At 39.3% G+C, this 23,160-nt stretch overlaps 1 protein-coding gene and 1 long non-coding RNA gene across 2 annotated transcripts; both read right to left on the bottom strand.

Annotated features, from left to right (window-relative positions):
* Window positions 1-2,707: 2,707 nt before the first annotated feature.
* On the bottom strand, window positions 2,708-5,706 carry LOC130931234 (interferon alpha-inducible protein 27-like protein 2A). Its single transcript, XM_057859847.1, has 4 exons — window positions 5,338-5,706; window positions 5,220-5,249; window positions 4,936-5,097; window positions 2,708-2,907 (listed from the first exon to the last, which is right to left on the bottom strand). The coding sequence occupies exons 1-4, from the start codon at window positions 5,345-5,347 to the stop codon at window positions 2,822-2,824; spliced, it is 288 nt and encodes a 95-aa protein (XP_057715830.1). The 5' UTR covers window positions 5,348-5,706; the 3' UTR covers window positions 2,708-2,821.
* A 4,610-nt stretch (window positions 5,707-10,316) lies between these two features.
* On the bottom strand, window positions 10,317-19,403 carry LOC130931564 (uncharacterized). The gene is made up of 4 exons (XR_009067249.1): window positions 19,256-19,403; window positions 12,016-12,036; window positions 11,795-11,938; window positions 10,317-10,635 (listed from the first exon to the last, which is right to left on the bottom strand). It is a non-coding gene; the product is annotated as an uncharacterized LOC130931564 (long non-coding RNA).
* Between the last annotated feature and the right edge of the window lie 3,757 nt (window positions 19,404-23,160).

Here is a 23,160-nt window from a genome sequence, read left to right as displayed (position 1 = left end):
GAATGGAGATAAGAGACACATTGGAGCTTGTGCCAGTGCATTGGGTTCTTTGTGACAACCCGAAAATGTATTATACCTATAACACATACACAGATAAAACTGGTTTTACAAATGCATTAGGTTACAGCATTACTCATACAAGGCATACGGGAGAAACTGATTTTCAAAATTGTATTTTTTCAATAATGTGCAGAATAACAATAAACAAAAACAGCAGTAACCCCCACCTCCATTTCCTAATTTTTATTTCCCTCATTTCCTCAAATCTAAATGCAAAACCTCAATTTTAACTACTGAAGAATATACAATGTACATTAAAATTTAGGATAAAGTAAACATTTACTTTTTTCCCCTTCTAAATAATAAGATCTAACTAACATACATTCACAAAATTATGTACAGGGAAATGGAATAAATTGTATTTTGAAGATCACCCCAACATTGAATTTTTCCAAATAAGGAAATAAGTAGCCTAACATAAATAAACAAAAATAAGTCCAAAGTAAGCCTGTCGCATTATGCAATAATTCCATTTATCGCACGATAAATAAAAATGAAGGCGGTAATTTTTCCACTGCGATTTATCGCCTCGCGTGCACGTGCGGCAGACGTGCTGTTAAAAGTTCGGATTCCTTGTTACCAAATGCGCAAAATGTATCTCCGTTCCAGGTCTGGCAAAAAATAGCGCCGGAGCCAATCGTTCCCATTAAATCCTATTGTTCAACGTATACTGGCTGCACCAGTGCACCGGATTGACTGCGAACCATCTCCGGCGTGCCGGTGTTGTTGACGTGTGGGCGCTCCCGTCAGGGGTAACATTTCACGCGGGGTGGCTATTTTTCGGCACTACACCGGATATTTACAGCGAAGTCCGCCAAACATTGTTACCGACATCTGCTGCTACGAACAACCTCGCTTCGACAACGGACATTGAGTGGCAAATTAAAAGCGCTGTGCTTCAAACTCCTCCTGTTTATGAAAGTCGATTGTCATATGCTGGTGTTGTGCAGTCATGAGCAGACGTGATTTCTGTGGCGTTTGCTAACTTTTTTTAATGCGCGCACACACTAAATATCATGAAATAGCAAACTAGATGTGCTACGTCCCATGCCATTGGCTACGTGAGCCCAGAGTGATTATGGGACACGTACTCCATATACTACATCGATGAATTACCGTATAAACCGCCACGACTGAATGGAAGGTAAGAAGGCCAAATCAATCCATACCAGTTACTATAGATAATGCTGCAAATATTGTTAATTCAGTACATGACACAGATGGATTCGGACCACAAATAGGATGTCTTGCTCATGTAGTAAACCTAGCTGCTAAGAGAGCTGTAGCAATCAACAGTGTGCCCCGCCTCACTTTACAAACAGTAAAGATTGTTCTCCGCACTTTTATACAAAATTTCTTCAGATCAGTAAGAAGTAAGCATATAAATATTATGCACTAAAATGCATGTTTATATGATGGCAATTTAATTTTTGCTCGTTAGCAAAAAATTTAAAAAAAAAAATACAATTGTTAATTTTTTTTCAGAGCATTTAATGTATTGAATCAGATTGAAAATTGTGTCCCCTGTATTGAAAATCGTATGGAAGCATGACTTAACTGTATCGTTGCATCTCTATGGAACACCATTGCAGAAGCTATGAGGGGAAAAGTTTTCATTTGCCTAAATGCTTAAGTTATTAAGTGCAATTTTATTTTCTTTTTTTTTCTTGAAAAACACATTTTATTTATTCTGTGTTTCTGTACGGTATTAATATTGTTGTCTTTTACTTAAGAGGCATGGTCTATTGTTTTTAGTTGTGATTCCTTATAGTATTCAAGTGTTTTTGAATTTAAAAGTAAATATTTATCGCGTTTAAATGAGTGTACTTCATCTATTCATAAATACTGTATTCTCACTGTGTTATTGTAAATTGGTTTGAAAACAATTGGGGGGTGGCGCAATAATATCGCATATCGCAATAATTTATGCGATAAATTATCACACACTAAAATTTGTTATCGCGACAGGCCTAGTCCAAAGTGAACATTGACATGGATGATATTCTGAACTATCAGAGCAAATAAATTTAAATACAGTAGGCCCCTTCAACACTTTCCTCTCAAATATCGGATCAATTTTCCGTTGCATTGCCCTTTCATATCGCATTGATTCAACAACCTTGTTTCTTTTCTAGTTTTGCTGTTCCAGAAAACGTGCATTTGTACCAATCGGAGCAACTATCTATGCTGATCACTTGCCAGTATGTCAGCCGATTGAACGGACAACTGAGTCCAGGGTTTTTTGCTGCGCTCATGCGTATATCGACACAACTCGTGAGACTCAGATAACAGCTGCAGTTTAGGAGAGGTCAGTGCCGTCTGTGGAATAAAATCTGTGAAAACGGATTACGCTACACAAGCACTTTATTATGCCTGTTGCTTCTTGGAGATTAAATGCGTGTGTGGCAGCCTGGCAGTTTTTTTTTTTTTTTTAAACATAGGGTTTTGACAGTTGCAGTCTTATTTTTTCGAGATTAAAGCACCATTCCACCCCCGAGTCTTTTACCGGAACGGCGTTCCGGCACACTTTCACCCCTGGTGACAAGTAACAGGTCCAGGTCATATATATCACACCATTGCACATAGGCTAACCAGGATAGACTTCTATTTTCATGTGAACCAGAAACAAATAAGCAATTCAGAAAAATAACTACACATGTACTGTTGCAGCATTTTATTGGGTTTTTATTGACTTAGGATGAGTAACGTAATGACATATGACACATGTGAATTAGCATCTTATTAGGTTAAAGTTTTGGCCTCAGAAGAGTGAACCGATAAGTCCTCCCACAGCTCCTCCTACACCGGCCACAGCTGCAGAAAATGCACCTGACAAACCAGCCATACCTACAGCAAGAAAAAAAAAAACAATGCATTAATCTACCTATCTTCTCAAGTCCTCTAACTGCATCGTGTTGAACTGAACATGGACACAAGGCTGAGTGCAGCTGTACAATTTCTGCTAAGATCTAACATGAGTAACATATAAATCTGTTGTTATGATTAACCTAACAATGTACTTATGTTTATGTATTCAAGCACGACTGCACACATGAAAGTGTGATTTTAGGATTTTTCCTACCACGATCATTTGATATTGCTTTGAAATCTTCTTGTGGTGAAGTCACACCTTTAGTTCCAGATTTGTTTTACTCAGGCATTGTGTTTTCTTGTCTATATAATTAGTGAGAGACAGTATATTTTACAATTCCTTAAGTACTGCCAAATTCATGACTTTTGAAAAAATTTGTAGAGAGAAATGATGATGCCAAAGGAACTTTTATATCAGGAAGAACTTTGGTCTGACAATGAAACAATGAATAGGTGAATTGTTAAGTATTTAAGCAACCTAAACATGAAAAAGATACATGGTATGAAATATCAAATCCCATAGAAAGCACTTCTGATGGCTAAATGGATAAATCTAATTACATTATGGTTCATTACCCGTTTTCGTGGACACACACACACACACACACACACACACAAAAAAAGCTTTTCAAAATTGTTGACTTGATTTACATCCATTTGCGGCTCTCATTTATGACGAGAGACGTCAAATATACTTCATCTGGGAGAGGCTGCTAGCGAATGTTCGATTCCCTTCCAGTCAAAATGGATCAAACGTTTACATTAACTGAGTTAGTGTAATTGATATATATATATATATATATATATATATATATATATATATATATATATATATATATATACATACTGTATATACAGTATATAGCGGGAAAACACAGACAAAGCTGAAAAAGCAGTTTCTCACACCTCTTTAGAATAAACTGCTGTATTTAAAGCCAAAAGAACTGTTGTGTTTGACTGAACAATATGTCTATATGCTGCCAAAGCAGATTCATGGCGCATTAAGTCCCCGAACTAGTTTTAATCTGTCCGTTTTACCCTGGAACCCCGTTTACAGACGTTGCGCGACCGCTTTTGTTTCAACCTAGCCATAAAAAGAACTAATCATATTATTCGAAATGTCTGTCATTTTTAGCTTAGAATCATTAATTAATGTCTAATATTTCGTTTAAAAAAAAAAAAAAAAAAAAAAAAACTTCAAAAAGTTATTCACTCGCATATTTTAAACTTTAAAACAATTACGTCACAATGAAAAAAATGGTGTCTGTAAAAAAAGTCACGGATATATACCTCATAACTATCGCTTTGTTGTTTTTTTTTTTTGTGTTATTGTCGCAATTTCTCCGATATGTTAAATGATAAATAATCAATCAAAACAAAGAAAAAAAATGTTTAAAAAGGCAAATATATGAAAAAGAAGATCTCGACCACTTCTTGATGTCTGCGATTTCTGCATCGTGATTCTTGTTATATTACCATGTTTCACCCATAAAATCCCCCCAAAATCCAGCTGTGACCATGCACAGCTGTGTCTTGACACTGCATGCTACATGTAGTTTTTGGATCGAAAAGAGGTAAGTACGCGATAATATCTCGTTAAAATCATGGCGTCTTTAATTATGCTCTCACGTGCTTTCACCTCCAGTTAGGGTTTTGCTGTTTAAATTTTTTTCTTTAAATGCCCTCCTGTTCAAAACTTTTCTGCCCCGAGATAATTGAGATTTGAAGCTTTCCAATGATGTATCACACATGCACATAGGACAATTTTGAAATTTGGCCAAATTGGGGGTCTCAGAGCGGAACTTCAAGTCACCTCAGTGTTTTCCGCCAAATATAAATAAAAGACTGCGAGTGGCTGGCACACAGTTCTGGGTGCACCCTGCCTCCTGCCCGTTGTTAGCCGGGATGCGCTCCAGAACCCCTACGACCCTCGTAAGGATAAATTCTCAGAAGATTAATAAATGACTGCAATCCTTTTTTTTTTTTTTTTTTTTTTTTAAATACCAGCTGATTGCAAGACAGCCACAGTGCTTCCTGCCGCCACCCCTCCTCCATTAGCGATGGCTGCGCTTGACATCCAGCCTGCTGCGTAGGAGCCCGCTGCTATCCCAGCTGAAGTGAATCCGGCAGCCCCAAGGACCACAGGAGCCGCAACCACCGAGGCAGCTGTATGGGAGCATTATTGTAGCAAAACAATCTGTAAATGCGCACGTGTAATTAAAGCCGCCAACAACAACTTGTGCGGCTGTTTATGACGCCTAATGTGCTTTCCATGTCAAGCATCTTACCTGCGCCCGCAGCAACACCGGCAACAGTCACTGAAAATAATCAAACAACAAGGGTTCAATCTAACTCTATCCCGTGGTTCAGTCGCCAAGCGATAGCGATAGAGAAAGCGATACTCACACAAGTCCATGTTTTCTTGCTCTCCGCTTTTTTCCTCTCCTTGTCGTTTGGCCAGGTTTATTTATATACTGCAATCTCATGCGCATGTGGTGTCGATTCTGGATAAACGAAAGCGAAAGAATGCAGGGCGTCTGTGCGGTGCACTCTTTTGAAGAAACGAAACTTAATTGCCATTGAAAGTCATCCATTTCCAGATCAACTGGGAGGGCTCGCATTGAGTGATCATGTTTTACTGCTACTGACGGCGTTAGACGTCCAATCTAATTTTACTGGAAGCTAGTAGCGATAGCTTTCCTTCCCAGCCAACATGGATTGGACGTCTGTGCCGTCAACGGCAGCCAATGAGTTAAAATGTAACAAGGGTGTTGACATTTCTTTTAGGGTGTTGAAAGAATGTTTTCATGAGCAGTTACCTACGTCGTTTGCACATAATTAAACTAAACAAATAAGGGTTAATCTTGAAGTCCAATTTTAGTGACTACTGTATTATTATTATTATTATTTTTACATACTAGTATATAATCAAATGTTTATTACATATAAAATGTTAAAAACAAAATAAAACACTGGTTGTAGTTTTTAAAACTTCATAGTACAGTATTTAACTCATTGCCTGCCATTTTCATTTAAACTGTGGGGACTGGCTGTGAGTGCTCATATTTTCAGTGCCATTGACAGTCCAAGACGTCTAATCCATTCTGACTCTCTGATTCAAACCTCAATCAAATGGCAGCCAATCAGTTAAATGACTGTCCGATAAAGGATTATACATATGGCGGAAAACACTCAGGTGACTTGAAGTTCCGCTCTGAGACTCCCAATTTGGCCAAACTCAGAATTGTCCTATATGCATGCGTGATACATCATTGGAAAGCTTAAAATCTCAATTTTCTGGGGGAGGAAAACTTTTGAACAGGAGGGCATTTAAAAAAAAAAAAAAAAGAAAAAGAAACAGCAAAACCCTATCTGGAGGTGAGAGCACGCGAGAGCAGAATTACAGACGCCATGACTTTAACGATATATTATCGCGTACTTACCTTGTTTCGATCCAAAAACTCCATGTAGCATATATCACCGAGTGTCAAGACACAAATGTGAATGGCCACAGTTGGATTTTGGGGGGATTTTAGGGGTGATATATCAAGGGTCCCGATGCAGAAATCGCAGACATCAAGGAGCGGTCGAGATCTTCATTTTCATATATTTACCCTTTTAAATGTCATCGCCCCCCCCCCCCCCCCACAATTTTTCTTTGTTTGGATCCATTATTTATCATCTAACATATTGGAGAAAATGCGACAGTAACAAAAAACATACAATTAAGCGATAGTTATGAGGTAGAGATCCTTAACTTTTTTTTACAGACACCATTTCATTGTGACGTAATTTGTTTAAAAGTTAAAAATATGCGAGTTAATAATTTTTTAAAGTCTTTTTTTAAACGAAAGATTAGACATCAATTATTGATTCTAAACTAAAAACTAGGCCTGCAAGCAGGACTGAACGGGCCCTCGCAATCTAGCGCAACTCGGACGTCACGCAACTCGGACTGTGTGCAGGTCAGGGTGTTGGCAGATGCTCCTCTCTAATCATCTCATTAGAACATAACATGCTCGAAAGTCGCCTATTTACATTCCCACACCCAAGAGATAAAAACCCCTATTGGAGAGAGTACTACAAAAAAGGAGCCACTACTGAGCTGTGCAGCCAAGCCCTTATTCAAAACCAAAATTAATCTTCTAACTGGGCCAATTCGACGAAGTGTGCCAAATATTGTGGCTATATAAGCTGCCTGAGTCTTTGAAAAAAAATATTTCCTTTAAATGGCGAATAAAGGGTCGTCACGGCAACAGACAGAGACACGTGGACATGGGCTGTAAATAAGTATTACAATAGGTCTTCAAATTACAATGACCAACCTGAAAAGAACTGGACATGTATTGGAAAAACGAGTGACTTTCTATTGCCACTAGTTGGCGCTGTAGGGTTGATGCAAATGATCTCTACAAGGCCCTTCAGGGTATGACTCTCAACAAGCACGGGAAGTTTGGCGCAGATATGTTGTATATCTGCCGAGTTATGACTGTTCAAAGTTTTTGGAGAGAAAAATTGTTGACAGTCATTTTCACTTTCCTGTTTGGACCCCTCCGCTTCAACGAAACTTCAATATTTTTCATCAGGCACCTGAAGACAGGTCTTAAGCCTTCCCTTATGCAGGTTTGAGGTCAACAGATTTTTTTTCCTTGGAGGAGGAACCTGTCTCGTAAAAAAAGGCATTTCCTGTTCTCACTAGGGGGCGCTAGGCCTAATGGGTAATATTTCAATGCACTCGTGTTAAGGGTGGGATGTCGCACATACATGCCAGATATGAAAAAGATGGAACGTTGTGTGAAGGAACTATTAGTCATTTACTGAATTTGTCATTTTGCCGAAAAAATGGCCGACTTTGGCACCCCGCCCAGGTCAGGCCCATGAATGAAAACACACCATTTTGATAACTTAAGATTTCATATGCCTCATGAACAGTCTCGCCAATTTTGAGAATGATCAAACTAATTCCCTAGGTGCCAAGGTGTAAAATGTGCACACTGTAAATCGATAAAAATTTCACATTCAATCCAAAATACCCGATTTCCTGTTGGGTTTGGAATATGCATGCAAGAGACTTTTTGGAGCAGTTTTGTACAAGGTATCGACTCTCCGAATTTCATCCCTCTACGTTGAAAAAACCTAAATGGAGAGGCCTTTTTGAAAATTTCAAGGGGGCGCCACTGAGCCATTTTGTTACATGTTTTCGTAACGTTGCAAGATTATTGAACGTTATGCAAAGCCACATGTATGTCCAAATTTTTGTGAGTTTTCGTGCATGTTCAAGCCTCCAAATGTAAACTCCTACTGTGAACCGATAAAAATTTCACATTCGATCCAAAATACCCGATTTCCTGTTGGATTTGGAATACGGGTGCAAGAGACTTTTTGGAGCAGTTTTGCACAAGGTATCGACTCCCCAAATTTCATCACTCTCTGTTAAAAAAACCTAATAGGAAACGCCTTTTTGAAAAATTCAAGGGGGCGCCACTGAGGCATTTTGCTACATTTTTTCGTAACATTGCAAGATTATCGAACGTTATCTAAAGCCGCATGTATGTGCAAATTTGTACAAGTTTTTGTGCATATTCAAGCCTCCAAATGTAAACTCCTACTGTGAACCCATGAAAATTTCACATTCGATCCAAAATACCCGATTTCCTGTTGGATTTGGAATATGGGTGCAAGAGACTTTTTGGATCAGTTTTGCATAAGGTATCTACTCCCCAAATTTCCTTGCTCTATGTTGAAAAAACCCAATAGGAAAGGCCTTTTTTAAAACTTCTTTCTGTCGCCACTAGTTGGCACTGTAGAGTTGATGCAAATGACCCCTACAAGAACCTTCAGGGTATGACTCTCAACAAACACGGGAAGTTTGGCGCAGATATGTTGTATATCTGCCGAGTTATGACTGTTCAAAGTTTTTTGCGTGACAAATTGTTGACGTTCATTTTCACTTTCCTGTTTGGACCCCTCCGCCTCAACGAAACCTCAATATTTTTCATCAGGCACCTGAACACAGGTCTTAAGGCTCCCCTGATGCAGGTTTGAGGTCAACAGATTTTTTTCCCTTGGAGGAGGAACCTGTCTCGTAAAAAAAGGCATTTCCTGTTCTCACTAGGGGGCGCTAGACCTAATGGGTAATATTTCAATGCACTCGTGTTAAGGGTGGGATACTACACATACATGCCAAATATGAAAAAGATTGAACGTTGTGTCAAGGAACTATAAGTCATTTACTGAATTTGTCATTTTGCCGAAAAAATGGTCGACTTTGGCACCACGCCCAGGTCAGACCCGTGAATGAAAACGCACCATTTTCAAAACTTAAGATTTCATATGTCTCCTGAACAGTCTCACCAATTTTGAAGATGATCCAACTAACTCCCTCGGCGAAAAGGTCTCAAATGTGCACCCTGTAAATCGATAAAAATTTCATATTTGATCCAAAATAACCGATTTCCTGTTGGGTTTGGAATATGCGTGTAAATGCTTTTTTGGAGCGGTTTTGGACAAGGTATAGACCCCCCAAATTTCATTGCTCTACGCTGACAGACCCTAATGTTATAGGCCAATTTTAAAATTTCAAGGGGGCGCCACTGAGCCATTTTGTTATATTTTTTTGCAACGTTGCAAAATTATCGAAATTTACAATTTTCCGGACGTATGTGCAAATTTTGGTGACTTTTCGTGCATGTTCAGGCCTCCAAATTGGCCGTTTTCATTTGCCCTGAAAAAAAAAAAAAAATAAAAAAATAAAAAAAAAAATAATCCTTTGCAAAACAATAGGGCCTTCGCACGCTTAGTGCTCGGGCCCTAATTATACATTTTGAATAAGAAATATAATTATTTACCTTCGTTTTATGGCTGGGTTGAAACAAAAGCGGTTGCGCGACGTCTAAACGGGGGTTTCCAGGGTAAAATGGACAAATTAAAAATAGTTCAGGGGCCTAATGCGCCATAAATATGCTATGGCAGCATATAGACATATTGTTCAATCAAACACAAGAGTTGTTTTGGCTTAAAATACAGCAGTTTCTTTTAAAGAGGAGTGCAAGAGCAGAAACTGCTTTTTCAGTCTTGTCTGTGTTTTCCGCCATAAATGAATATTTCCAATGTATTATTTGTGGTGTAATGCAACGAATTAATACCTGGCAGTGAAGAAAAGTGTACTTTGGGATTAATAAAGTAAAGAAAATATAACCTTTAACAATTATCCCGAGCCCTGCATATACAGCAGGTGCCAAATCGTACATTTTCACGATACAGTATGTGAACTTTCTGACAAATACTTTTTACCAAAAAGATGTAACAGCATTTCTCGTGTGTTGCTGAAAATGTTACAAAACTGCTGAACAACCTATTCTATTTGATTTTATTGAAGCATGCCATTTTTGCTTTTGATAGGTCACTTTAAGGAATACACAACCTGTCATACAACTTTATGAATGCACACGTACGTTTAATGTTAAAGGGCCTTGTGACATTAAACAAATTCTTGCTGACAAATAGATGTATTATTCTTTACTTGTGGACTTCCACACTCTGATCACACGTAACATTTCCTTCAGCAACATAATTCCGTTAAATTTAGATTACAAATCACTATTTGTAAATTCATTTGAAATGATGGACATGCTGTTTGAGGGCTCCATGATGATGATTCAGAACAGAGGCATCAAAACATTCCGGTAGTAGAGGAACTTGAACCTACAACGAGAGGAGAGACATTACAATGTAGACTTAACACTTCTGAGAAGTTACTGCAGAGATCTCGACAAATTTTGAGCCGATTTCATAATTCTTTTTTTTGGGGGGGGTTTGGGGCAGTTGATCCCTAAAAATATGACAGGTCCTATTGCATCAAAAATCAGTCAGCCAAATTAGCCTGCTAGCATTTGGCATAAAATTATTGCTGTGGTTCCAATATCGAGTGTCAAAAACAGCTTGCAGCAATTATTGGAGAAACACTACAGAGGTTAAAATAATTAAAAAAAAAAAAAAAACTACAAAATTTGATTTTTTAAACCATTAACTTCAGTTCAAAATTTTGAGTTATGAACTGAACAGTTAATTTTAAAATTTGTGAACTGCAATTTGAACTAGTTCATGTAGAAAATGAACTTTTCCAACATTGTACACCGCAAGCAACCCCTCCGTCGCTCGGCTCAGAGGGCCCTTGTCGTACCTATAAAAATGAATTCGTCTATTTTTCATTAAACCTTACAAATTTCTTTTTGAAAAGTGAAATACAGCTGCATTTTTATTTACGAAAGTTTTAATTCAGTAGTTTGGAACTTATCAACTTTTCAAATATTTTTGAAAGATCTACAGCAGTGGGGGGCAAACTAGTCCACAAAGGACCACAGTGGGTGTGGCCCAGTTTTTATTGTAACCTATGAAAAGGACACTTTCACCAATCTGTTGTCTTACAAGTGCTATCAGTTGATTGCAGTCAGGTGCTTCTTGTTTCCCCGGTCCCCTTATTGGTTAAACTGCCTGTGCACGATCAGTTGTAACAAAGACCAGGACCCACTGCGGCCCTTGAGGACCGGTTTCCCTATCCCTGATCTATGGCATGTACAGTTAAAAGAACAGTCTTGGCTCACATTTCATGTTTTACAGTAAAAAATGGGCTGAAATATAGATGCATGCTGTTAAAAAATGGAATCAGCAAAATTTGATATTAGGGTCAGGCTTTTCAAAAACTGGTGATCAGTGCAACCTGATCTCTACTAACTGCTACTAATGCAATTAACAGTCAAGCGCAGTATAGAGTACACCCCCGCCATATACTGTGGTTCAGAATTTGCCATAATTTTTGGGATTTACAGTATTCAAATGGTTCCACTAAGTCCCCAATGCCTACTTGTTCCTGGTGGAGCAGAAGCTGCTGCAGTTCCTGCCTGTGTTCCAGATGGTGCAGTTGGCTGCAAAATTGAGGTCAGTTGCGCGTCTGGTTGTACATCATAGCCAATGGTTGTCCCAGCAGGTGAAGGGTAAAGCATACCGGCTGTACAGTCAAACATGCAAGTTAGTGCACCTTAAATTGATAGTTTTGTTTTTTTATTGAGATATTAAAATACTTACTCGCTGGAGTAGATGAACTGGCTGATGAAACAAAAAGAGTTATTTGTAGCCATTTCACTTCAACTGTATAAATATACAGTACAGGCCAAAAGTTTGGACACACCTCATTCAATGCAATACAAATGTCCCAACCCCATTGATAAAGCAATAAATTTTAGGTAACTCCTTGAAGCTCATCAAGAGAGTGGCAAGAGTACAAAAAAAAAAAAAAAAAAAAGTAATCAGAGCAAAGGGTGGCTACTTTAAAGTAGGGAAGTTCCCGATCCAGGTTTTTGCACTTCTGATCCGATATCGATATTGTTTTGCACTTCCGATCCGATACTGACGTATCTGAGCATGTGTTAAAGCTTAAAGTTATTTAGCCTCCTTACTTAGTTGTCAGACTCATGTTGAAAAAGGTTTAGTACTCTTGATAACAACTAGCCAGCTGAATTAGGTGAGTTTGAATAACACACAACGGTTGGTAACAAGAAACTGACCTGTTTATTCAGTGACAAACACAAAACATTATAAATAACAAATAGAAATGGCATAGTCAGTCAGTAAAACGTGCAAATTATATTGTAAACAGTCTTAAAAAAGCAAAACACACCAACAACTTCAGTGGAAAATCCCACAAATCCCCCAAGCTATTGGATGCTTTTAATGTTTCGTGCATTAGTTAGAAAAATTGTATAAAATTTAAATAAATGTTTAAATAAATGTCTATTTCAGTATCAACATTTTAAAACAGTAAATAAAATACTCAAGTCTCCATTCTGTATCAGCAGCTTTAAACTACATTCAATTCATTTAATTTTGCGAATCAACTGTTAAAGTTGTTAAAATGTCTCCCGTTATTCTATAATTTCCCTTCTGTCTACTTTCGACATGTGAAAGTTTTAAAACTGTTTTGAAGATAAGAGTCAAGTCAAGATTTTGCCGATTTAGGAGTATGGTGAGTCTTTACTCACGTGAGATAATGGCTTGTCATCCAGAATGAATTCTTCGGCAATGACTCTTGTTATTCCCTGAACTTTGGGACTGTCGAGTGCCAGTTTGTCGCACATAGCAAAAGTTTCTGCCAATGTTAGTTGCGTAGGACCTTTCTTTTTGTCTTCGGTTTTCTTAACATACTCCTCATATTGTTTGTGGTGGTATGTCGCTAAATGCTTGATTAGGTTGGTTGTATTAAAACTTCTTACAGCTTTACCACTTCGCTTGACTCTATTGTGGCATATGTTGCACTCTGACTCTTCTTCTTTGTTGTCCTTTAAGGTGAAATGATCCCACACAGCTGACATTTTTACCGATGAAGTCTCTCGGTAAATTGGGAGACGGTAGTGTACATGTAGTGTGTTGAAGGTGTGCCGTAAAATGCGGACCGGATTTTAGGGAAACCGAAGCAAAACTGGAATGGATTATGTAAATTGGTGCGCTGGAAAACCCAGACCGAACTTTTAAAAAAAAAAAACTGGATCGCAATTTTTCCGTGTTCCGATCCAATACCGATGCGCATTTTTTTGCCCATATCGGCGTCCGATCCGATCTAAATATCGGCTCGGGACATCTCTACTTTAAAGATACTAGATTATACATGCTTTTAGTTATTTCCCTTTTTTTTTTTTTTTTTTGCCAAATACATGCTTCCACACATGTTCGTTAAGTTTTATTACCTTCAGCGAGAATTTACAATGTAAATCGTAAAGATACACGATAATATCGGTCACCGATAATTATCGGCCGATAATGGCAATTATGACGTCACACAGATAATCCAGATAATAAAAAAATTCAACCGATAATGCAATCCGATAATTATATACTTGATTTTGCCTCCAAATGTGCTCAACCGAAGAATTCAGCACGCCGCCTCCTCAACCCCTCCCCTCTCTAAAGCCCCTGAGGGAGGAGGGGTTGAGGAGGCGGAGTTACAAGACAAGAAGTAGTTGAATATTATGGCGGCTGTTACTAAAAAAACGACGCTCTCGCCATCTGCGAAACATGTACCGTACAAGTTCCACGAGGCAGAAAGAACGCGTCCTCATTCAAAACCACTAACCCAGCAGCCATTTAAAACTGCATCACAAAGAATTTTGGAACATATACGAGGCTGCTGCTAGCAGGAATGCTAAAGCTATTGTAAACACTAAGCTAAACTACAGGGCTTGTGACGATACAGAGTCGGGCTGTTTGGGAATGCAGCCCAAGGCGGGTGGCAAATTCCGACGGAGCCCGCCGCTTTGGCCAGTCCGGCAGGCCGCCGCCGCCTCGCCATAGGCGGGGCGGGCCGAGCCCGGTTCCCCGGCCTCTGGACCTCCGGCGAACACCCCGGTTTCTCGAGCGTTCCCCCACGGCGTCCGAGCAGAGCCAGGACCTGAATACGCCGCGGCGAACCGGCCGGGCGGATTATCCGGTACGAATGTAGCTGCCGCCGAGACGAGAAAAAGTTTTTTTTTTTTTTTACCTTAATGACACGAGAACCAAAGCCCTGGATAAAAGAAATAATGCAGTTTATACGACCACCATTCTTCATGAAAAAGTGATGTCCGGTAAGCAAGCTTATCATGACGGCACAGTGGTTATAAGATAATTTAAACATGGAGAAAACGAAGTCAGCCAGTCAATAATGCATTCAGAATGTGAAATGACGAGCGGTCAGATGACTTTGTAACGCTGCCTTTATTTTCGGCTTAATAAAACTCAGGCACAAAACAACACGCACACGGATGCGAGCGCCAACTCCGTCCAAATAGTACTGCCGTGTAGCAGTTTAGCTGCTGTAACGCAAATGTCGTGAAAGCCGCAAATGTAAACAAAGCGCTGCAGAATGGGTACATGACATCTCGCTCTTTTGAGGTAATCATTTTCACAGTGTGCAACAAAGCATATAACATTAGCAATCACTTTTCAATTTATTTAACTTATTTCTTTGCTCAATTACAGTCACAGTAGATAATCAAATTCTTAAATCAATATTCTGTAGCCACAAATATTATTCAAAATCTTTCCTTCTTCAAGTTTTTTTTTAGGATTAAGTATAATAATGTATTGCTTAAAACAAGGCTGTTAAGATTATTTTCAGCTAGCTATTTTTCTTCCAAGAAATCTGAGAGAAATACACTTGAAGCGATGGCAGATAATTTCACTTATTGCCAATAGATTTACACTTAAAACTGACTAGTTTTAAGGAGGTGTGTTTTGCAGCGGATTAATGTTATATATGTTAGGAATGGCTTACTTTTAAACACATTTTTGTGCAACTTAGGTATTTACTCTGTAAGTAATTGTTGCCAAAGGTTTACCATTACACAATGTCAGACAATCTGTCATTATTTAGATGTTTGAATTGACGACTTGTTCATACATTGTGTTGAAAAAACGAGCAATAAATTATATTTTTGCACAGTAATATTTTCTTTTGTGGATACTTTAAAATTTTACATAAATCTTTTAATAGAATTATCGGCTTGACATTATCGGTTATCGGTTGGAATGAGGAGGAAATTATCGTTTATCGGTATCGGTTGAAAAATCCATTATCGTGCATCACTAGTAAATAGTCATGAAAATAAAGAAAACTCAAGTTGTCGACAGCGAGGTGGACCCAAATGCAGGGAAATGGGGAGGCAAGGCAGAGCGGTGATCTCAAAAATGTTTAATTGAACATAAAAACACAAAGTTCAAACAAAAAGCAAGGGGGATAAAACCAAAACCAGGTATCAAAACTTGGCAGAGGATGGGGAACATGAGGGCTTGGATACCAATACCAACAATGACGCAACAAGAACAGACTGCACATGGGGACCATAAATACAGACATAGGGTAACAAGACAATGAGGCACAGAAGGGTGAGACAAGAGGCAGCGGATTGGTCAACACACAAGGAGCAGGCCACAACAGGTGAATTCAATGGGTAATCACTAAGCCTGAACGATATATCGTTTAAACATCGCCATCGCGATGTGTGCGTGCTCGATAGTCCCATCGCAAGGACGTGTGATAGTTTTTATTTTTTTTAATCCACATACGCCCTGCTTTCTGCTCTGCGCAGAGCCTCACACCCTCCCTCTACCAGCTCTTTGAACCTCACAGTCACTGCAGCACTTGCTTATTAAAGTTAACGATGCTGGTATCTTTGATCTTGCCAAAGAAGCGGACATCACAGCGCAGCAGCTGTCAATCATCGTTTAACTTGTTAAACAGTTTCTGCAAGGAAGCCGCTTTGGAATGAATGTGTGTGTGTGTGTGTGTGTGTGTGTGTGTGTGTGTGTGTGTGGAGACGTTTGAGACATACAAATTAAATGCCAGAAGTGATCATGAGGAGTTTGGAATTTCTACATGTCCACTAAGAGTCACAGCTAAGGTAGATAAACAGAAGTATTTAATAAAGCCAAGCATTTTTCTACTACAGTACTTTATTCTTGTTCAAAAATGATTTGGTTGGACAGTTATGTTCAAAACTGATCATAATTATTACATTTGAATAAATACATTGAGCATACACACAAAAAGATGAAAATTTGGGGGGCAGGGTGCGCAACTTCGCGGTTTTTCACTTATCGCGGCGGGTTCTGGTCCCCATTAACCGCAAAAAACGAGGGATCACTGTACACTGGTCATTGTGAGTCATCCAAAGTCTTTCCAAACAGCTATTCAAGTCATCTAGTGAAAATTTCTTTGGAAAAAAAAAACAACAACATTTTTTAAAAAATATTGCAATATAATATCGCAAACCCCCCAAAAAATCGCAGCAATAGTTTTTTCCAATATCGTTCAGGCCTAGTAATAACAATGACCACACTAGGGCACACACTTAATATGAATGAAGAGAGTGCCACTGGCCACTAGGGGGCAGCGCCTGCCTGCATCAATAATTCCTCCCAGTGAGGGGAGAAAAAGTGGTGTTATGAGCTGTTCATGCTGTTGCATTGTGTTCGTATTCCTGTAGGTTTGTTTCCATTTTGTGTCAACTACTTGTGTCTTGCCGTCTATTGAGTTATATACAGTGGGGCAAATAAGTATTTAGTCAACTACTAATTGTGCAAGTTCTCCCACTTGAAAATATTAGAGAGGCCTGTAATTGTCAACATGGGTAAACCTCAACCATGAGAGACAGAATGTGGAAAAAAAAAAACAGAAAATCACATTGTTTGATTTTTAAAGAATTTATTTGCAAATCATGGTGGAAAATAAGTATTTGGTCAATACCAAAAGTTCATCTCAATACTTTGTTTTGTACCCTTTGTTGGCAATAACGAAGGCCAAATGTTTTCTGTAACTCTTCACAAGCTTTTCACACACTGTTGCTGGTATTTTGGCCCATTCCTCCATGCAGATCTCTTCTAGAGCCGTAATGTTTTGGGGCTGTCGTTGGGCAACACGGACTTTCAACTCCCTCCACAGATTTTCTATGGGGTTGAGATCTGGAGACTGGCCAGGCCACTCCAAGACCTTGAAATGCTTCTTACGAAGCCACTCCATTGTTGCCCTGGCTGTGTGTTTGGGATCATTGTCATGCTGAAAGACCCAGCTACGTCTCATCTTCAATGCCCTTGCTGATGGAAGGAGATTTTCACTCAAAACCTCTCGATACATGGCCCCATTCATTCTTTCCTTTACAAAGATCAGTCGTCCTGGTCCCTTTGCAGAAAAACGGCCCCAAAGCATGATGTTTCCACCCCCATGCTTTACAGTGGGTATGATCTTCTTCGGATGCAATTCAGTATTCTTTTTCCTCCAAACACGAAAACCTGTGTTTCTACCAAAGAGTACTATTTTGGTTTCATCTGACAATAACACATTCTCCCAGTCCTCTTCTGGATCATCCGAATGCTCTCTGGCGAACCGCAGACGGGCCTGGACGTGTACTGGCTTCAGCAGGGGGACACGTCTGGCAGTGCAGGATTTGAGTCCCTAGCGGCGCACTGTGCTACTGATAGTAGCCTTTGTTACTGTGGTCCCAGCTCTGTAGGTCATTCACTAGGTCCCCCCGTGTGGTTCTAGGATTTTTGCTCACCGTTCTTGTTATCATTTTGACGCCACGGGGTGAGATCTTGCATGGAGTCCCAGATCGAGGGAGATTATCAGTGGTCTTGTATGTCTTCCATTTTCTGATAACTGCTCCCACAGTTGATTTCTTTACACCGAGCGTTTTACCTATTGCAGATCCAGTCTTCCCAGCCTGGTGCAGGTCTACAATTTTGTCTCTGGTGTCCTTCAACAGCTCTTTGGTCATGGCCATAGTGGAGTTTGGAGTGTGACTGACTGAGGTTTTGGGCAGGTGTCTTTTATACCGATAGTGAGTTAAAACAGGTGCCATTATTACAGGTAACGAGTGCAGCCTCGTTAGAAGAAGTTAGACCTCTTTGACAGCCAGAAATCTTGCTTGTTTGTAGGTGACCACATACTTATTTTCCTCTCTAATTTGGAATTAATTCTTTAAAAATCAAACAATGTGACCCCCCCCCCCCCCCCCCCAACATTCTGTCTCTCATGGTTGAGGTTTACCCATGTTGACAATTACAGGCCTCTCTAATATTATGACGTGGGAGAATTTGCACAATTAGTGGTTGACTAAATACTTATTTGCCCCACTGGATGTACAGAGATCCATATGTTATCATTTAGCAATTGCTTGTTCTTTCTTTCATGTAGTTAATTTAGCAAACTATGGCTAAGCAGCTGTGCTCTTGCTCTTTAGGGTTCCCACATCGTTGTCAATAAAAGAATTTTGAATTGATAGTGAAGGGTGTTTCTTCATAACAGAACTCAACTCACATGGCATTAAAAAAAAAAAAAAAAAAAAAAAATGCACGAATTAGCCGGTGTGTCCAAACTTTTGGCCTGTTCTATATATATACATATATATATATATATATATGAGTATTCAATCATTTTAACTTATTGGCTGCCACACACTGCAATAGATGTCCGTTTATGTTGAACTGGGAGGGGCTGGCAGCAATCAAATGAATGTCTTTGCGTCACAAAATATCTCTTTGACAGACTGAAAGTGTCAGGTGAAAGCATTCAACAAGAGGGGAACAATGTTTTTATTGTATTGCGGTTGCATGTTGTTGTATTTGTAATAAATGCCAATTTCTAAAATAAAATCACTACAGTGACGCACTTAAAATTAAATCGAAAGTGTAAGTAACAACAGCCCTCTCGCGTTCATTTCCTCAAACTATTTGATGCGAAATGCAAAAGTAGAATGGCTAATTCTTTTGCTTATTGTGAATAGCGTTCCTCACTTACCTCCCATATCGTCTTTCTTTTGTTTTCTCTTGTCGTCGACTAGCAACCACGCGGAACCGTCTTTATATGACCCGATTCCGAACGCGAAGAGGCTACAAGTCCTGCTTTTTAACGGGTTTGGGTGGGTTGTTGGTGGGCTCTTGGTTGGATTCCACCTCTGTGATTGGCTGTACGCGTGCGTGCAGGGGGAAAGGGGGATTTAAAAAAAGGTTGAGTTTAACGTTTACGCACAAACCTAGCTGTTTATTTATGAATGCAAACAATTAATTTCCTTCAAATGTATGAATGGGAACATATAGCTCATATGCAATCAATGACTGTAACACTGCTGTTGCCGTTCAAATGGGAGCTTTTTTCAAAAATATTATTGACCAGACGGGTTCAGTTCAGTGCACTTTATTGCATCCTACCAGGTTTGTGAATAACAGAGGTGGGTGGAGTCAAATATTTTACTCAAGTAAGCGTTAGAAGTAGCGTTACTTCAAAATAATATTCCTCAAGCTAAAGTAAAATTAGTCATCCAAAAAATGTACTCAAGTACACGTTAAACATTATTTGGTGAAAAGAATATTCAAGTAATGAGTAACATTGTGAGTAAGTGCTTAAGATGTTTGATTCCCCCCCCTTTTTTTTTGTTTAAATGTTTTTTTGTTATTTTTTTTTCGCAGCAGAGTTATATATATGACCACTGTCCTGTTTATTATACTGTACAATAACATTTTACATACCACATTAAGCCTAAGAAATACAAAAACAAAACATTGAATTCCGGCGAGAGAAAAAAAGATGTACAGAAATTCAGCATTATATTTGTCTAAAGAGCATGAGTGCCCTCTAGTTGAGAAAACATATTTCCTATTATGAAACTAAAAGGATCATATATCCGATTTTCCGTAGTTAAAGAGCATACGACAGGAGAAAAAAGTCTTAAATAGTTTTATTATGTGAATTAGAATGATACTTTGAGACGATTCGACTATATACAACAATTAAGCAAAGCGCAGATGACGTGAAATTAGTCTTTTAATCTGCTGGTTAACCACGCCTACCATTATAGGGCTCTGGCGTCCCCAACAGGTGGATGATGTCAGCGGGAGACTGGGCTCATCGGTTTTACTATTCAGCCCATTGAGGGGGAATTATTCAGAACGAGGAAAACGCGACGAAGAGAGCCGCAAAATGTCATTGTTTCACTCTCTCTACTCCAATATTTTTACAGGATATTCTTTTTATCCAAGCATTTTTCCCCAATAGCTAAATAAATGGCTTGAGAAGGACCAGTCAGCCCGTCGAGGAGGAAATATTCACAACAAGGAAAATGTGACGAAGAGAGCTGCAAAATGTCATTGTTTCTGTCTCTTTACTTCAATATTTTTACAGGATATTCTTTTTATCCAAGTATTTTCCCCAATTGCTAAATAAATTACATGGTCATTACAAATAACAGTCTTGTGTTAAATGGAATATGAAATAATAAAAATGCACTTATTCAGGACGACATGGCAAAATTACTCCATAATGGTCAAAACTGTCGACTTCACCTTTACTGTCGCACCTCCCGAACGATATTTTATGCCACCTAAATCAGACATATGTCATTTCCCTTCCCCGGCTTCGGAGAATGTAAACAAACCAAGAGGCGTGACAGCTAGCCGACATGCTAACCCGAATCGAGTGATGTTTCAAAGTCTTCAAAGCGGAAAATCACACATAACTAGCCCGGATGTTTTGACATGACGACTGGGTTGTCGATTGTCTTCGCCAGAGAGCAATTTACAGCTCTTTCCCCGGAGGAGGCTAGCTGCAGTTGTTGTGCAGCTAACGTGCAGCTAATGTGCATGAGGAGAGCTTTTTACATGCCTATCAATGATCAAACGTAAGTAGTCCTTAATTTAAAGAAAGTTTGTAGTGTTTACTTTGTAATCGTTGTATACGCGGCTATTTTTAACTCAAAGTTGCAATTTCTGATCGGTCGGAAAATTTGACACAACAGCGGGCACATGAGCACAATAAGCCGAATATAGTGCTCTCCCGGCGGGTGGATGTGCGACAAGTCGACGGTGTTGTGCCGAAAAATAGCCGCAGTAGTTCACAGTTTATATGTATCGATAGCATGCACGCACTGTCCGTGCATGTCACACACACATACGGGCAGTTTGTCCTGACTCTCCAAGACGGGCTGCAGCCAGACCCCTCTCCCGACTCTCGGCCGTGTAGGAAATGTTGAAATATAGCTCACATAGAACAGAGAGAAAACCGATCATTCTCATGCTTATCCTCAACCCATTTTTATTTTTTCATGACTGTTGTCAAGCCTGGCCCGTCCCCAAAAGCCGTGTTCACTGCAAGCTAGGCGCTAATAACGCACAACTGAAATCGGATTTGGGACACTGGACGGTACAGACCGCCGCGACAGTCTGGAAAAATGTGGCCCAGATCGGATTTGAACCTCATAAAAAAATGACCCAGATCGGATTTGAAATGGTCCACTTCTATGCGACTTGTCTCATTCAGACCGTCAAGTTAATGCCTGACTCGAGTCGGAAAAACACGAAAAAATTGGATTCGTGCATTAAGACCTGTAGAATGAATGTAGCCTTAGACAATGTTCTCCAAAGCTTCCTAACATTTCCGTGTTTGCTGCACTTGAATGCTAGTTCGGACATTTTTCTGAGTAAGGCCAGCGACGTCATGCATCAAGAGAGACAATAGCTTATTAATATGCTCACTTGCCATCCTGTGGTCTGGGGTGTGAATTGCAACCTGTCAAAATGACGGATGGACTTCAGTTTTTTCCGTCACCGTTTTAAAAAAACGGTCAACGACGGAAAATATTCGGTTAAGGCGACCCCTGCCTCATACACAACAGTACGGCTGCAGGACGCCTTCATCTGTACACGTCACAGCGCCATCCTCCTCAATGCAAGACCGAAGCCGAAAGTCACTCATTTTCATGGCCCAAGATTCATACAACTAAATAAATATAGCGATCGCTTCCACACACATCCAAGCGGTCCATATCATTCAGGAGCATAAAATACCGCGTGTATTATGAAATAAACATGCTCTTTCGTGTCACATGCACTTTAATTGAGAGATTAAAAACCACTCTTTCGAGTCATGTTGACGGCAATGTCAAATACTTTTACAGTGCTTTAAAGATGCCACATGATTGAACAGGCTGGCATGATCATTGAACCGCAAGCTTGACTGCAAGCAAGATTGGTATGATGGAGTCATGTGATTATTGTGGAGATGTCTCATTGGTGAATCTGGTATGTAAAATAAAGAGGAAAAATGTAACGACTGGGGCAGCCCAAAGTAGCAGAGAAAGTTTCTTCTTCACAAATCTACTCAAGTAGAAGTAAAAAGTATGGCTTTGTAAAACTACTCTTGGAAGTACATTTTTCTCAAAAAGTGACTCAAGTAAAAATGTAATGCATTACTAGCCCCTCTGGTGAAAAAAACAGAACTGAGCACATGCAGGCAATGTTACGATATTATATAGCAGCTTTTTATAGAGCGCGATACTCCCATATATCACATAAAGCCCTCATACGTAAACATAACACTTCCTGTCTGTTGGGAATTCCCCTGTCCTCTATATGCTTCCTTACATGGTCTTGTTTTGCTCACTGTAGTGGCACTTGACTTGTGCATTATGTTAACTTCGAAAAGCCTTAATTCCAAAGAAAATAGTGCACATTAAACTTAAAATACCCACTTATTTCTTCAGGAGCCTCTATTTTTGTTATTGTTTTAAACCACTAACCTGTGTTTAAATTGAAGTAGTGTTAGCAACAATGCAAGCACATATATTGTACTTGCATATAGAGTACAGTATGAACATGCAGTCCAACTTGATAACACATTTGGAGATGTATTTATTGACAGGTCAGGTTTAA

Source organism: Corythoichthys intestinalis, chromosome 15 (genome assembly GCF_030265065.1).
Source record: "Corythoichthys intestinalis isolate RoL2023-P3 chromosome 15, ASM3026506v1, whole genome shotgun sequence".
Classification (NCBI taxonomy): domain Eukaryota; kingdom Metazoa; phylum Chordata; class Actinopteri; order Syngnathiformes; family Syngnathidae; genus Corythoichthys; species Corythoichthys intestinalis.
This window is presented reverse-complemented; position numbering and strand designations above follow the sequence as displayed.